This window comes from Chelonoidis abingdonii, chromosome 24, assembly GCF_003597395.2.
Source record: "Chelonoidis abingdonii isolate Lonesome George chromosome 24, CheloAbing_2.0, whole genome shotgun sequence".
Taxonomy (NCBI): domain Eukaryota; kingdom Metazoa; phylum Chordata; order Testudines; family Testudinidae; genus Chelonoidis; species Chelonoidis abingdonii.
Window position 1 is genome coordinate 9,719,070 of NC_133792.1, and position 18,023 is coordinate 9,737,092.

Below are 18,023 nucleotides of genomic sequence, written 5' to 3' on the forward strand. Positions count from 1 at the left end.
TCTCAACTGCTTGCCGTTCATTGGTTCATAAGGATCTCTACCTGGCTTTCAGCGTTCCAGTACTCTGCCAGCGCTGGTAATGCTGTTAGTAATAGTTCATTTTTCTGTTTCAGAGCATACTTGGATGTCAACGAACTGAAGAACATACTCAAACTCGATGGATCCACACACCTCAATATCTTCTTCGCTAATTCCTCTGAGGAAGAGCTGGCTGGAGTGGCGACCTGGCCGTGGGACAAGGAAGCCTTGATGCATCTAGGTCAGTCTTAAAAGACACTGTCCCTTTGCAAAGTTTTCTCAGGGGGAGCAAGAAGGGAAGACAATTATGCATTAAGTCCAGTTCTGATTTCTTATCATTCCACTAATAGTCTTATATAGTCAAGGGACAAAAAATTCCATAATTCCCAGCTACTGGCTCACAACCAGGAAAATATTAGATTATAAAGCCAAAGCATATTATGGTATTTCTAGATGATGTCAGGCTGAAAATATTTCACCTTTTAAGTGAAGCTACTTTACAGGGCATCAGCCCCATGGGAGCACTTTGCAAAGGAGGTTGTGGGGAGGGCAAGGGGAGAATGCTGGACAGCACTGAATTATTAACCTTTGCCAATTACGGTATTAACCGTAGCCCATTACCTAGAATGCGTGCAGTTAGTTTTCCTCTAAAAATGCAATGCAGGTTTGTTGTTGTTCTATATCAGTTTGCAAAAAAAGCAACCTGCAAAATCCCCATGTTTCTAATGTTCAATTGAGTGGAACTGAAGAGAATTTGCTACCCTACAGCTTGGCCTGTGCATTTCTTAGCTAAAGTTGCTGAATATAGCTGCTATAGACCCAGGTATCCAGAGGAAGCCACACAACCTAGCAGATGAGTCACTACTTAGATGCTTAGAGTGCCAGAGGGGTTGTATCCTTCTGAAATGATGGATGAGCCTCAAAAGAGACAAGGAGACAGGTTACTTAAGCACCTAGAAGTCTGTATATGCTTATCTGCACTACACAAACCTCCTAGTGGCAGCAAAACTGAACTGGAGATCTCATGAGAACAAAGATGATCACATTTTCCAGAGCTTTCTGCATCCAATGTCACCTGGAAGCAGCAAATGCAGATTAAGGCAAAATGAACAACAGTGGAGGAAGTAAGTCCTGTCTGGATGAAAATCTGGACTGAGAATAAAATCCAGTTCAGATTAGATGGAGGTTTGGGGGTGGCCTTTTGGATCAATTCTGATATTATCCGAGCCAGATCATCTTCAGATTAAGAAGCACAACAAAGAAATGGCAAATGTAAAGTCTCAATGAGAGAGATAGGCAGAGCACAGTGTGTGTACTCCTTCGTTTGTATCATTCTGCATGTGAACTGAACTACAGAACGGCAGCCTCACTGATGGCTGTGCAGTGGTCAGGGAGTCTCCTCTACATTCAAAAGGACAATCCACAGAAAACAGAAGGTTACCACCCTCCCTAGTCAAGCAATTTGGTTGAAGCTGGCTGCTCCACCACAGGCAACCAGCATTTCATGAAGCACTCATCAGGGTCGCTCATACTACAGAAGACAGCTAGTTAAGTACCAGGATAGAGTTCCCCCAAAAGCCATCACTCCTACACCATTTCTTACAGAGATTCCTGCTGAGACGGAGTGGGATTGGAGTAGATGTGAATGCCCCATAGTCAGCATTCCTGTCTCATTCCCTGCAGCACATCCTCTTGGATGAAGCTAGGACTGACACAGCTCAGAGACTTCCTAAGAGCCAGTGCTCCTTCTGTAACTTCTTCCAGGATGAGCTGGGTCTAGTGTAGCTGTGAGTTTCCCTCCACCAACACTCCCACAACATTTCTCTAAGACTGAAATAGCCTGGATTGTCCCTAAGAGCCTGGGCCACGACTCCTAGAATTACTCTTGATGGGGTAAGATGGGACTGGAATAGCTGCTACCTCTATAACTGTGGAGAGAGGCCTCTGCTTGGTAAAAAGTCCTTGTAGCACCTCCTGCTGGACCCAGAGAGATGGTGGAGCTCATTTGTGAGTTTGATTAGTTGTCCTTTCACTTCTCTAAGGCTGATTGTAAACAGCGTGTCTTAACAAAACAGCTTAAATTCAGCTTCTAGGGCTTATTGACCGAATTCATTGACTAGAGGGAAATCTCACTGGAGAGCTAGAAAGCCTTTAACTGACAGTTTGAGGTTGACTCAATGATAATTTCCTGTCTTAACAGCCCTTCCTGTCCCATGCTTGGTTTGTGAGAATTTTATTTTAATCTTTCCTTTCTCACTCTCTCTTTCTGTCTTCCATAAATCCAATATGTATTTAATAAAAAAAATATGAAACATGCTCTGTAGTCCAGATCTAAGTGCTGGAACATAGCTTGTCTGGGTGAGGTAACTATCTTTTCTGTAAAACTACAATTGATTTAGACTCTTGACAGCTATGAAAACTAGACATCTTAAACAAAGGCAAAACTCAAACAGCTCTGCCCAGCTGGTTCTCTGCAGTCCAGCTCCAGTGCTCTCTAGGCAGCCTTTATTGTGAGTGCATGTCTGACGTTGGCGCATTGCCAAGATGACCAGTGATGGTAAATCCAGAATGTGGGCTTCCTTAGGGGGCTGTCACAAATTATGTAACAGATTCTCTCTGGGTGAAATTCACTCACCCCACATAGAGCCCAAACACCAGGGCTGCCCGGAGAGGGGCAAGAGGGGCAATTTGCCCCAGGCCCTGGGTCCTGCAGGGGCCCCCACGAGAGTTTTTCAGGGCTCCTGGAGTGGGGTCCTTCACTCGCTCTGGGGGGCCCGGAAAACTCTTGCGGGGCCTGGGCCCCCGGAGCTTCTTCTGCTCTGGGTCTTTGCCAGCGGGGGGTCCTTACTGCCGAAGCGGGACCCGCCGCCGGTGAATTACCACCGAAGCGGGACCCACTGCCGAAGTGCAGCTGGGTCTTCGATGGTAATTCGTCGGTGGGGGTGCCTTCTGTTCTGGGACCCCCCACTGAAGTGCCCCGAAGACCCGGCTGCACTTCAGCAGCAGGTCCAGCTGCAGCAGCAATTCAGCAGCGGGGGGCCCCGGCCACGGGTCTTTGGGGCACTTCATCGGCAGGTCCCAGAAAGGAAGGGCCACCCGCCGATGAATTACTGCTGAAGTTGGAGCCCCCCACCGCCGAAGACCCCAGGCCCCCAGAATCCTCTGGGAGGCCCTGCCAAACACTCAGGAATCTGTGCAGATGTAGTGCAGGGAGGATGAGAAGGCGAAGTTCACACTCTTCCCTCAGACAAAGAGCCAGGGTGCTGGGATAGAAGGATCCACCTAAACACCGATCCACAGCCCCTCAGTTTGACTTATACAAAGCTGGCGCAGAGACTAGTTCTGTGGCATGCAGGAGGTGCGCAGCCACCCCATAGGACTGCTAGGGGCTGACTCCTGGTGCAGCCCTATGCATGACTGAAGCAGTGCAAGCATATAAAAATGTATTCCTTTTGCCTTCTCTCTCACATGCTCACTCTCCTCTTTTTTCCCTTCTGCATTCCCCCCCCCCCGCACACACACACACTCCCTCTTCTCGCTCATTCACACGCACCCTTTTATTGTTGCAACAAGAGTCAACGAACGGCTGAGCATGAATAGAATCTGCTCATGTTCACTAACTTAACAGTGCATCACATCCACTTTTTATTTTGCCAGTGTTCTTTCATAAAACAGTTTTCCTTTCCCTGGGTAAGGCACCAGCAATGTAGGTAAACACTTTAAAATAAAAAGGCTTGTGAAAAGCCGAGTTTAACAAACTAAGGAAAGAAAATATGGAACTTCTCACTAACTCCAAGCGTAGCGGAAGCCCAGCTAAAAAATAAAATGCTAACCATGCTGCTGAACCTCCCTAATCTACCATTCACTTATCTACACATGCCATAATTCACGTGCAAAACTGATCACCACTCACTTCTCTACACAGATTTAATATCCAAGCTAATAAGTTATCACATTACGAAGATTTCCGGTTTTTTACACATTAGATTCCATGTCTTTACTAGTGTAATATGTAGTACTTTTTTTCAGAAAATTAAAACTAGAGTGGCTAATAAATGAGCAGGGTATATTTCATCTGAGATTTTCAAAGCTGCCTAGATGATTAGAACAACCAATTCCAGTTGATTTTAAAGCTTCACCCTTTGTAATGTGGACTATCCATGCTTTTTTGTCCAGTTACTAATTTGCAGATATCAGCAATAAACAACATGCCTCCTAGACTTTAACCCAAGTTAGCAGGGTTCTACCAGCGATGTCTTTATCCCATGTGAACAATGCACTGTGCATGTTCTAGGTATATATTGTTTACCTGTCAGCATCGTATGTATTGTTTACAATCTGAAATGAAGAGCCATTGTATGTGAACATACTGGGCCAAATTCAGCTGCGGTGTAAGCTGCTGCAAATCTATTGATTTTAGTGGGATTTTTGCCTGAGTGTCTGGTCCAAAGCCCACTAAATCCAATGGAAAAACTCGCATTGACATCCTGATTCTTGGATCAGGAACTCAGAACTGGTTCCTTGGTTTCTCATCCTTTCAGTCCTATAGCATGCAACTTTCATGTAAGCCCTTTGACTAGGATCTTGCAACTCCAGCATGCGTGGCAGAACTCTTCAGTGTCTGCTCCTGCAAAAGGCAGAGCACGGCATGTGGGGTGCAGACCACTCTGAGCTCCCTGCTCAGCACCCAGAAGACTCAGATGCACAGTGAGGTTATAGGTCCTTTGGTATATTCTCCACTCCCCACCTCCCCTCAGATGTTCCAAGATAAATAAGACAAAAGCAATAGCTTCTCATTTTCTCCATGCAGGTGGCATCGTGCTGAACCCTTCCTTCTACGGCATCCCTGGCCACACACACACAATGATCCATGAAATTGGGCACAGCCTGGGGCTCTATCATGTCTTCCGGGGAATCTCTGAGATACTCTCCTGCAGTGACCCATGCATGGAAACCGAGCCCTCCTTTGAGACTGGAGACCTCTGCGGTGACACCAACCCTGCTCCAAAGCACAAACTGTGTGGGGACCCTGGACCTGGCAATGACACGTGCGGTTTTCACAGTTTCCTAAACACACCGTACAGCAACTTCATGAGCTATACAGGTATTCAGGCTTTGCCAGAGGTGTCTGTGATAGAAGAGGGAGGCAGAGAGGGAGGTTTGATTTTTAACATTCTGTTGCAGATGAAACATTATCCCAAGGTCATTGATTGTTCCAATGACACTTTTCACATCTAGATATGGAGATTTGGGGCTTAATTCAGTCTAGGACTTCCAAAGTGAGGCAGGCAACCAATTCCTCTTTAATATCAATGGAGCTTGGGTTCCTAACTCCCTTTTGTCTCCTTTGAAAATCCCAGCCTGGGAGATTGTCTCCCCATCCCTTATGGAAACAATGGATGTCAGAGGGATATTCATACCACCCATGTTGCTGGAGGAGCGTGAGATGGATAGATAATCAGACCCTGTTCATCCTCCTTGGGATGTGCTCTAGTACCGTTTGCTGGTTGTCTCAGCAAACCGTATGGGTTTGGTTTGGCTCAGGTGTTAGTGCTCTCATCTCTGGGTCACACCAGAAGTTCAAGTCCTATATCATGAACTGGGCTCTGTGCTGACATTGCAATATAGCACTAGGAGGGAGTGCTTATCCTTCACATAAGACACAGGGTAGGATCCCTGCCCTTCTCCCTTGGAAGTACAATGGGCAGTGAAGAATTCCATGTTGTTTTGTGAAGAAGGTAGGAGATAGCTACTGATGGATTGACAGCGTTCTCTCTTTGATTGGGTACTAGGGCCTGATTCTCAGTTGCGGTACGGCTCTTTTACATCACCCTGGCAGTATAAAGGTGTCTTAAAGTGAGTGTAAACTATTATTAAGGCTAAGATTTTTGTCATGGAAGTCACAGAATTCATGACTTCCAGAGACCTCCGTGACATTTTCGCTTCAGCCCCGGGGCTGCGGAACTGGAGCTGTCAGCATCAGCAGGCAGGTCCCCCCTACAACTCCCAGATGCTGTAGGGCACAGGGGGACCCCACAACCCTGAGCCACCACCATGGGTGGCAGGGACTTTTGCAGCCCCAAGTGACAGCTGGCAGGAGGACCCCACAGCCCCAAGCTGCAGCTGCATGGGCTGTGAGGGGAACCCTGCAGTTCCCAGTCTCGCAGGCAGTGGGGTGGTCCCCGTAGCTCCCAGCTTCCATGGACAGACCCCACAGCTCCAAACTGCTGCCGGTGGCAGAGGGGACTCCGCACTCTCAGCCATCATGGGTGGGGAACCCTGGAACCCCAGCATCGGTGGGTGCTGGACTCTCTTCCCTCTCCATTTTCTCATAGTTATTAAGTCAAGGACAGGTCACGGGCTTCTGTGACTCATAGTTATTAAATCAGGGACAGGTCACAGACTTCTGTGAATTTTTGGATATTGCCCACGACCTGTCCATGACTTTTTTACTAAAAATAACTGTGACAAAATCTTAGCCTTAACTATTACATATACAGCCATTTTAAGGTGCCTTTGCAGAGAAGGCAGAAACACAGATTGTCCATGCAAAGTGCCATATGAGTCCTAATATATCCATAGAGAAGCAAGTGATGAATATTATCCAGGGGCAGAGGCTGAGCTGATTTATAACACAGCTGTAGATATACCCTGGATGCTACAGGATCGAATGGGTGCTGCTGCTTCTCTTATTTTCCCACTCCTGGTTTCAAGGACAAGTATACACACAGTGACTTAGCTTTTTAGTATATGCTGTGCACTTCTCATGATTTGGCCTGTATACTAACATTGTCATTATGCAGATTACAACCGGAAACTATTCCTGCCCACTAAATTCCCATGATAATCTCACACCTACATGTAGATGCCACCTGTTACACTCCTCCCATCAATGTGTTTGTGTGTGTGGACAAGGGTGGAAGATTTGAGGTGGGGCCGGAATGTTTCAACATGCAGAGAGCCCCTCTGTCTGAAGGGAGCCTGTCTCGCCAGCTCTCTGCACAGATTAGACACAGCCAGGCAGGACGAAGAGATACCTATCTGCTGGTGAGAACTAAAGAGGTGCTGGTGTTGTGAGCAAAAGCAACTATTTATTCTTGTAAAATTAAGTGAAGCAACACGATAGGCATCTCTAGAGCTCCTGCATGAATCTGTTTGCTTTTCTGTTGTTCCCAGTGGAATAAAAGTCATATCAGGATATCGCATCACTGTGGAAATACCTTTGAAGCCTCTAGCTGAGGTCATACAGCTCTGAATGACTGACTTTCTCTCTTTCTCATATCTGTATTGGTCTGTCTATCTTATCTGTTTCTTACTTTGTCTATATAGGATGTACCCATACAGACAATCTCCTATCTCTCTAGAATTCAGGGGATCTAGAAGCAGGGTGGGGGGGTGATTTGCATTGTCTTCCCTGTCAAACAGAGTCATGTTGTCTCCAAGTAAACAAAACATTGCTTCCTTAGGGCCACTCCCGTTGAAGTCAGTAAGAATTCTGCCTCTGACTTCAATGAGAGCAGAAGTCCTAATGAAGCCTGTTTTATTTCTCTGATCATTATATCATCTGTAGATTTGTGAGCCTTTCCTGAATGCTAATGATTCTCTCTCTCCCCTCCCCCAGAAGAGCAGCCTAGGCTGGCATTTAGAGAGACATTTGAGCTGCAGCATAGACTGCATGTCATCTTCCTCCTCTGCCATTGTTTCTAGGGTTGAGTCCTAGCTATATTTTATTGTTTCTTTATGGTGGCTATTCAAAGCCTTTTGTGCACTTTGGGGCTTCCCTGAGGAATATTTATGGCTCTTACAGGATGTTCAGGGACAGAATGTCAGTAATTATTGAGGAAATCTAAGGATTAAAGCAGCTCTTTGCATGCACACAGCAACGTTGAGCTGGCAACTGGGATTTGATAGATATTTACAAACCAACTGCACCTGCTCAGTTTGTTTGTTTCTTTGACGAGGGGGAGTTAGTTACTCTGGAGAATTAGCAAAGGAGATGCATTGGAGACCATCCTAGCTGCATTAATTCCTGCAATGCATCTCCTGGAAGGGCTTGGGGCTGGAATTCGAAGCATTGGTTCCAGCCAAAGCACCCTCCTTGTGCCATTGCTGGACGATGAGGTGGGAAGGACCCCACTAAGCCAGCGAGTTCACTTTTACTTTAGAACGTTTTCATGTTCTCTCATTCCTCTTGTGCTCCACGATGCTTAGAACTGAAGGCATCTTGGCACCTACAAATAAATATAACTAATCCCCAAAATATCAAATCTATTCAAATAACCAAGTAAGCAACCAAACTGGCCTCAGTAACCCATCACCCACACAAAACCGAATGCACAAGAGCTGTGTAAAATCATTACTGTTATTTGTATTACAATCATGCCCAAAGGCACCATATGAGAGTGAAGCCTTGTTATGCTATGTACAGTCTGTACACATAGACTATAGTAAGTAAGGTGAACAGACAGCAAGTGTGAAAAATCAGGACGGGGGTGGGGGTAATAGGAGCCTATGTAAGAAAAAGACCCCAAAATCAGGACTGTCCCTATAAAATCGGGGCATCTGGTCACCCTAATAGTAAGACACAGTCCTTGTTCCCAAGAGCTTTCAATCTAAACAGAGATGGCAAGGATAGAAATTAAGGTACTAGTCTGGGAGCTGTAAAATCTTCAATTCCCTGCTCCACCAGAGACTTCCTCTGGGACCTTGGGCAATTCATTTAGTCTCCCTGTGTATCTGTAAAATGGGTAGATAGAAATCCCTATCTCTTAGCAATGTTATGAAGGGGAATACACTAAAATTTGGGGGGGAACTCAGATACTATCATAACAGGGGCCATGTAAGTGCCTATGATAGCTAGGTACATAATTATCTCCATTTATGCATGGGGAAAAGCAGATGAAGTGATTTGCCCAGGGTCACCCTGGAAATCTGTGACAGAGCCAGGCTGTAAAAAAAATGGAATGTTTCTGTCACCAGAAATGTCAGCATTTCAAGACGACTTTCCATTCTGATTCTGAACAGTAAGTTGAAATGTCAAAAAATTCTCATAAGATGAAATGTTTTGAAAAGTTTCAAATCAAATCAAAATGGCAAATTTTGACATTATTAATGTGCTGAAACAAAATGTTTCATTCTGAATAGACATTTTGAAATGAAATTTGATTTTAAATAGACATTTCAAAACTCAACAGAATTTTTTGTTTGTATTCCCTTGATTGGATTTTTTTAAAAATTATTTAATTTGATCTTTTCCTGTGAAAAAATGCTGATATTTACTGATGGAGGAAAAAAAATTGGTAAAAAAAGTTTGGCTAATTCTTTTGAATACAGATTTCCTGAGTGCCAGCTCAGTGCGGAACCCACAAGAGCATCCTTCATAGATTTACAGAGTTTAAGGCCAAAAAGGGCCATTAGATCATCTTGTCTGAACTCCTGTATATAACAAGGCCTTACATTTCCCCACTTACCCCTGTCGTGAGCCCAGTAACTTGTGTCTGACTAACGCCTATCTTCCAGAAAGGCATCCAGTCTTGATCTGAAGACATCAAAAGATTTCATAAATGGTCACATGACAAAACTGAGCCTGGTTTTAAACTGTGCTAGGTTCCTGGAAAATTCATTTCCATGCTCATAACCGTCTGCTCGCCTCAAACTTTCCCCTACCCAGCCTCAATCCATCACTACCGCAGACTCGGGACCCCACTATTTACTATTGCCAACTGGCTTGTGAATAGTGGTGGTGCCTTGTGCGTCACCTACTGTCTTCTGGGTCTCTGAGGGGTAACAAGTGGCTGATCCCACATTTTCTAGCTTTGGAGAGAGGGGCAATTAGATTCACCTATCCCAGTTATTTTTGGAGAGGCCAAGAAGCAGCTTGACACCCACTCCCTCACTTTCACAGGGGATAGAGGGTGAGATAGAACCTCCATCTTTTGATGCAAGTGGTTCTGTATTTCCACAGAGGCAGGTAGCTCCATGCCATACTCCCTTGTTACTACCCTAGACCTTATGAGGCATTACCTTCTGTGAGGCTTAGTGCAGAGCCAGCCATGGTGGGAAAGGGAGGACATGGAGGAGGATGTGTGGAGAGCCAGTCCAATCAAAAAGGGAGCTAAAGAAGAAATGGAGGCGGGATAAGGAAGGCGTGGGAGAGAGTCGTGCACTAAATTGCGCTTTCGTTCCATTCCCTGCTCACATTTCTTTAAAGACAAAATCTTTTTCCGCTTTCAGAGATTCAGGTGTAGACCCAGCTCTGACCAGAAGGTGCTGCACTCAGGCTTTCTGGCTCCATCCATACCTTTATGCATCACTGCCCCCCTTAGGATGACCTTCAGGATCTCCCTGTGTACCCCAGGCCATAGCAAGAGAGGAAGGCTCTTGCTGGGTTTTTTTTTTAACTTCTGTTTCTTTTCACCTGTCTCCAGAAGTGATGACTGCACTAATTTGTTCACAGACCATTAACTCCGGAGAGCAGGGAGAGCCCATCCCGACATCTGCAAGGAGCTTGGGAGCTCATGTTCACCACATCATAATTCTCTCCTCTCCCTTCTTATCTCTCGCTTTGTTGGTTTTCAGACGACGACTGCACCAATTCCTTCACGCCCAATCAGATGGCAAGAATGCACTGCTACTTGGATCTGGTGTACCAGAGCTGGCAGCCTGTCAAGAAGCCCGCTCCAATTGCCATTGCCCCGCAGATCGTGGACCAAACTTCGAACTCCATCACTCTGGAGTGGTTTCCTCCTGTTGACGGTCATTTATTTGAAAGGTGATCACGAGCTTTGATGTGCTGCAGCTCTTAACCTGAAAGAGTCAGGGGAAGGGAGCATGGAAGTAACCAGATGCCCTAGTTCAGGAAAGCAGTTAAGTGCTGTCCTGAATAGAGATGCTTTCCTGAATTAGAGCTAGAATCAATAGCTTATTGATCTATTTTCACCATCTCTATCAGTCCCTTTGTTCCTTTATTGGGCTGGAGCATTCTCTCTAGGTCCTTTGATTGGGCATTTAAAGAGCAAATCTCCTCCACATTTTATCTCAAGCAGCGATTCTGGGTTTGCGATCTCTGTTATAGTTGCTCATTTACAAATAGATACTCACAAACAGCCCTATTATCTTCACCTTGGAGGGCAAGCCCTTCCTACTCCCATGTGCAAAACGAGGCAAATCCTGCCTGTGCTTCCTTGCTTCAGAGCTCAGATCCACTATGCAAGAGGGCAGTGGTGTTTGGGAGAGCATGCCCCCTCTGCTGTGCACAGTAGCAGAGCAGGTGGAAATGGAGCACAGAGGTGGAAGATCCTTGCTCCTCTCTGCTCTGCCACATTCCGAAATGACCAGTAGGGCTCCTTTGCAGAACATTTCAGCAGCCACACTACCACCAGGAGAGTGGATTCTTTTCCCTACCCCACAGAACAGTTAGTGCACAGGCCAGTTGCTCGGGCTTGTAAGTGGCATGCACAATTTGCCCTTATAAGCCTGGAGTGTGCATTTTGCTATATATCAAGTAGAACGTGTATAGAAGAGAGTGTATGCATATGCAGCTAGCTGCATGTCATCAGTACAGAACCAAGATTGATGCAATGTCGTGGATGATCATTTCAACACGTAACAGTCAGGCAGTTCATAGTTACAGCAAGCGTAACTCAGCCCTCCACAACTCTCTATTTGTCCAAGCCATCTTTCGTGTCTACACTTCTGTTTTTGGTCATGAAGCATCCTTTCCCCACCACAGGTAAAGACTCCAGAAACAGGGAAAAGCTTCAGCAGCTCCCCATTGCCAGCACCTTCCCACTACAGCAGTGGGGGAAAGTTCTGTCAGCTCCTCACTGCTGGAGCCCTTCTTCTCCACAGGGAAGACTCCAGCAGTAGGAAAGGCTCTGGTGGGAGGGAGGCAGGGGGGAAAGGATGAGCCTTTCCCTACTGCCTCCCTCCTGCCAGAGTCTTTCACTGATCCATGTAGCTACAGGCTGCAGTGTGGACGCCGCTTGCTTTTCACTGCAATGGGTAGCTACAAATACGCACTGACAGAAGTGGTGTGTAGTGTAGACGTAGCCTCAAGGTGTATGCCATTAACATATATTTATATGCAAATTGGCTGAGTGGTGGTAGCTGTGGAAAGCCTAACTGAACTTCCTCTCACGTTTACAGACTCAGTCTTAGCATTACCATAACCATGCCAAAATAATACAATGCCAAATTCTGGGACTGGACAACAGGAGACGGATCACCTGTTCTGTTCATTCCCTCTGAAGTCTCTGGCACTGGTCACTGTCAGAGACAGGATACTGGGCTAGATGGCCATTGGTCTGATCCAGTGTGGTCGTTCTTTTGTAATAACATGCTTTGTTTGCATTGAATTTCCATGGTTTTTTAATAAAAGAGAAAACTTCATCGAGCTCCCATTGGAATCAATGCAATCTGCAGTGTATGAGACTGAATGTGCAGCATTCCAGATACAAGCATATCAGTACATGAATATCTATCTCAACACCCATATTTATTTAAAGGAGAGCACCTTGAAATATGGGGCATTCACTGGATGTAATTCCCCCCTGTGTAGAGCATCAGTACAAGAACTGTGCACCATTTAAGACTCACTTACGCTCATTTTGTGGTTATAAGTGGTGTACAGGGATGGTTCTGACCCTCTGTGCAAAAAGAGTGAATTTCACGCTTTCTGCATGGTAATGCAGGAAGTGTCATACCAGATCAGATCAATATCTGATCCAGAGGGTTTTAGATCACATTTATTTTGCTTGTAGTTTTGTAAACTCTCCATTACTTTAATTGTAGTTTTGCAGCAAGACAAACTGCTTTGACTATGTACTTCTGAAAATGTATAGGATCTTATTATAAATCATTGAAAATTCTCAGGCAGTTTTAGTCTAGATTCATCATGAAAAGAGTAAATTAAGCTTCCCGAATATGCATTTAATTTAGATTTCATAAGGAAGTTATTGTATGTTAAATAAATACCATCTGACTGTTAAAAACATACTGATACAGCATTAATTGTTATGTAACAAAATATGTCTCTATTATGTATTTCTTAAACTTCATCAGTCTGTTTTTAATAACTCATAGCTAGTTGGTGCTTAAATAATACACAGTGGATTGCCTGTTAGTCTGGCAGTCCACTTTTGTTAAAGTCATAACAAAGTTATCATATATTAAATAAATACTGATTTCTTAGAAACATATCCTTTGGGGCTTGACATTTATGTGATCAATATTACTATAGATCGTTAAAGAGACATTGTCAAGTAGCTTAGGTCCAATTTTTCATCTTTTAAAAGTTTCCCAGCCTAATATAAAGAGAAGTGTTTCTGTGACCCTTTTAAAAAATAGATTTTGCTACAATCTTTCTGTTTTTCTTAAATGTAAATACTACTTCTTATATGTTGAGTAAACCCAACACAGTTGTGCCATTAGAGGGCCCAATCCTATGCCTGCTTACAAATATGCTTAACTTTAAGTACCAAAGATGAGCTCATGTAAGCATTTGCAGGTTCTGAAGCATAATGAAAGAGAACTAGAAGGTGAGGCTGGTCATAGTCTTATCTGTGTGGGAAAGGGCTGTCATGAAGGGCTTTTTTCTCACAGCATAAATCATGGGCCAAATCGTGCTTCCTTTGCTGAAATGAGTAGAACATTCACTTCAATAGGACTTCTCATGCAAATTTCAGGAGACTGATTCTCCACTGCTATGCACCTTGGGCCCACTAAGGTCCCTTTTATATTGCTCTGGCAGCATAAAGGGGCCTTCAAGTGAGCGTAAATATAATTTATGCTCACCTTAAGTCCCTCGTACATTGTCAGAGCAGTATAAGGTGGCCTCAGTCTAAATAAGAATCAGGCCCATAAAACCTAGCCATATATTATCAAAGAACAGAGGGCATGTTATGCTGCTGTACTGGAGGCCATTAGGTCTCATAAGCGAGATGAGACACAAAGCATGACACCAAGGTGTCTTTTAGGATAAATTTTAGTGTAAATTCATATTGCCATCTCTTGTGATTTTGTCACAAGTCTTGCAATAGTCATTGTTTTTCTTAAAAGCCCAGCTTCTGGAGTCAGGTGATTACATGAGAATCATAACTTTCATTTTAAAAAAGGTATGTTTCTGTTCCTTATGGTTGCAGAAAAAAGCTTGAAAATGTGATCCCTAAAGGCACAAAAACAGAAGGAAAATAAAAAGAACTAGAAATGGATTAATCAAATTTATTTTGGGAGCCTTGATCTGTGATTTTTAGAAAGCTTTGAGTTGGTGACACTGTGTTCTTATTTTTCTGTAATATGTATGGAGAGGAAAGGGTTATTTGTTCATAACAAATGGCCAGTGCACCTCAGCAAACATAGTTATAAGAGATACCTACACTACTGGTACACTCAGTCAATCAAATAACTCCATAGGTAGGTATTTTATGTAGTGTGTGGCTAGTATGCCATACTAGGGTGAAATTTGTATGCCTGTCCCTAATTTCTAGTAGGTTACTGAGCCCCTAAGTCTTTTAACACTCAAATCTGTGGGTAAATAGTGCCTCCCAGTCACATGGGTCTAGAATAGAGCTATGTGAAATTTTGAGGATGAAACATATTCAGGTCAACCAAAACATGCTGTGAATTGTGTTGAATTTGCCCATTTTTTTATCCAGAAAATAAAGGGGAAAAGCAACTCCAAAAAAAATCTAAATATGTAGTTTTGATATTTTCAAAAGGAAACATTTTGGAGTTTTTTTATTTGAAATTACTTTTAATTTTGAATTTTACTTCCATTTTTTTTAAAAAGAAGTTTTAGGTCAAACTAGACGTTTCAGTTGTCCTGAAACATTTTTTTTTTGTTTCAGCAAAAAAATGGGGGAAAAAATTGATTTTGTAACAACCCAAACTGAAAAATGGGTTATTCACACAGCTCTGATCTGGAGTACCTGTGATCCATGTATTCTGCAGAGAAGACTTGTCTCATGGAATAAAAGCATTACCAGAGTCTGATGTCAAACATATGTGTTTAAAATAATACTAATAATAAAAATAAAAAAGAGAAAACAATGGGGGAGAGAGAAACCCTGTTCATTTCCTGACTGTCTCAGACCTATTTTAATCTTGTTGTTATCAAGCGTCCATTCATGGGGCTACTGCTTGATATGCACAGTTTGAACATAAACAGTTATTGTTATGGGGCTGTGTCGTGTGGCCTGCTTAGGCAAGAGCACACTGAGTGCATCTGATCTTCCAACTCTTCATCAAGGCAACTGCATTAATTTCCCTGGAGCTGATGATATCTCATTCTTTGCAATACCGTATTTCATGCAGCGCAATTTCTAGATCTAGATAACTGGGGGCTTTTTTGTTTGTTTGTTTGTTTGCTTTAGTCATCCTTGAAAGTTTCAGTGTCTCCAAGGACATGCAAGAGATTCTGAACTCCAAGTAAGATATATAGGTGTTTTTATCTTCAAAAACTTTAATCTGGATGGAGCCAGCCATGGCAGAAGAGAATGGCATTTCTCCACTGTTCATTGTTTGGTTGCAAATTCATCTGAAATAGGCTGCTATAAGGTTGTCTCAGGGTATGTCTACACTACCCGCCGGATTGGCGGGTAGCGATTGGTTTATCAGGGATCAATATATCGTGTCTCATCTAGACATGATATATCAATCCCGAATGCACTCCTGTCGACTCCAGAACTCCACCAGGGCGAGCGGCGGTAGCGGAGTCGACAGGGGGAGCCACGGCCGTCAATCCCGTGCTGTAAGGACGGGAGGTAAGTCGACATAAGAGACTTTGACTTTAGCTACGCTATTTCCGTAGTTGAAGTTGTGTATCTTACATCGATCCTGCCCCCTAGTGTAGATGAGGCCTCAGTATAGGCTACCGAATCCATTGCACTGAAATGTATAATTATGGAAGCACATCACCTCTATGCCATAAACTTCATACACTGAAATGTGCCCAATACTTGGGTTTTCCAGAAACGAGGACTAGATTTTCCATTACCCTGTTCTCATCTACACCCAGTCTACCTGTATAAATTCATTATAAATTATTGCATGTATAACTTACTGCCATTCTGAATTAGTAACATTTTAAATCCACTTTGTGCCCATTTGCAGGGTAGTGGAGAATCTGGCTCGGAGATTCACAAACCTGTAATAGCAAACCTTTAATCAGTTCTGACGCCCATGTCTGCATACAGGCTTTGTGTGCCCACATGTGCATGATTAGGCAAACCGAAAGCTTTAACCCAAAGTCATCCCTAGTGTAACACTCCTTTTTAACCAGTGGAGTTATGCCAGGGCTGAGTTTTGCTCCCAATCTGGAAAAAGTAAGATGAGAACATCTGCTCGCAGCCTTTCCCACGTGATGCTCCTTGTGATTTCTCTTACCTCTAAGTCATTGCTGAGAAAGGGAAATGTTTGTCTGTAAGCCTATTGCTTTTTCCACCATGACAGCTTATGATGAAACTATAGCTGCTCATTTGAGTAAAAAGCCATCCTAAATGTGGAAACTTGGATTTCCATGCCCTGTGTTCCTCCAGGAGCAAGTATTAGTGCAGAGGTTTCTTTGTAGAGATACTGAGAACTATTAGCTATTAGGGGCTAATAAACAAATTACTATTAGGGTCTAAAACAAATGCATGATGATAATTCTGCATTTCACTTACTTAGTATCTTTCATCCTAGGATCTTAAAGCATTTTACAAATGTTGATTAGTTGAGCCCTATTATTTACTCAAACCATGATTAACTCAATAGTTAACACGTCCTATGAAATATTTCAGTGGAGTTAAACTGGTGTGTTGTGCAGTTGGTCACTATAAGGGTACGTATACACTACCCGCCGGATTGGCAGGTAGCAATCTATCCATCGGGATCGATTTATCGCATGTAGTGTAGACGCGATAAATTGATCCCCGATCACTCTCCTGTTGACTGCTGAACTCCAGCAGTGCGAGAGGCGGAAGCAAAGTCAACGGGGGAGCTGCGGCCATGAATCCAGCGCCGCAAGGACGTGAAGTAAGTAATTTTCATTCGATCTAAGATCATCGACTTCAGCTATGCTATTCTCGTAGCTGAAATTGCATATCTTAGATCAATTTCCCCCCCACTAGTGTAGACCGGGCCTTAAAGTCACACGATATTCTTCTGCTCCCTGAATGAGTGGTCAACTTTTTTTGAATGGAAGACCTACAAATGATGAAAGCAGGTAACACATCATAGAATAATAGAAGTGTAGGACCTCAGTAGGTCATCAAGTCCAGTACCCTGCACTCAGTGCAGGACTATGTAATAACTAGATGGTTCCTGACAGGTGTTTGCCTAAAAACCTCCAGTGACAGAGATTTCACAGCCTCCCTAGGCAATTTGTTCCACTGCTTAACTACCCTATCAGGAAGTTTTTCTTAATGTCCAACCTAAGCCTCTGCAATTTAAGCCTATTGCTTCTTGTCCCATCCTCAGAGATTAATGACAACAGTTGTTCACCCTCCTCCTTGTAACAACCTTATATGTACTTGAGAACTGTAATCATGTCTCCCCTCACTCTCCTCTTTTCAAGACTAAACAAATCCGTTGTTTTTTTTTCAATCTTCCCTGATAGGTCATGTTTTCTAGGCCAGTGTTTCTCAACAACCAGTCCATGGAACAGCACCGGTCCCTGAGATCTCCCTGACACAGATTAGGAAGGCAGCAAGCTGGTCCCTGGTATCAAAAAAGGTTGAGAAACACTGTTCTAGACCCCTAATCATTTTTGTTCCTCTCTTTTGGACTTTCTTCAATTTGTCCACATCTTTCCTGAATGTGGCATCCAGAACTGGACACAATACTGCAGCTGAGGCCTTATCAGAGTAGAGTAGAGCAGAAGAATTACTGGTACTTCTCGTGTCTTGCTGTCAGCGCTCATGCTAATACGTCCCAGAATGATGTTTGCTTTTTTTGCAATAGTGTTACGTTATTTACTTACCTTTAAATTGCGATACACTATAACCCCCAGATCCCTTTCCACAGTA

The 18,023-nt window shown here is 43.7% G+C and overlaps 1 protein-coding gene across 1 annotated transcript in view; it reads left to right on the forward strand.

Moving 5' to 3' along the window:
* The window catches only part of PAPPA (pappalysin 1), a 222,758-nt gene that overhangs the window by 65,072 nt on the left and 139,663 nt on the right, over window positions 1-18,023 (forward strand). Inside the window, exons 3-5 of the mRNA XM_032797888.2 lie at window positions 114-259; window positions 4,829-5,122; window positions 10,597-10,789. Coding sequence (XP_032653779.1) covers window positions 114-259; window positions 4,829-5,122; window positions 10,597-10,789 — 633 coding nt within the window. The remainder of the gene's footprint in view (window positions 1-113; window positions 260-4,828; window positions 5,123-10,596; window positions 10,790-18,023) is intronic.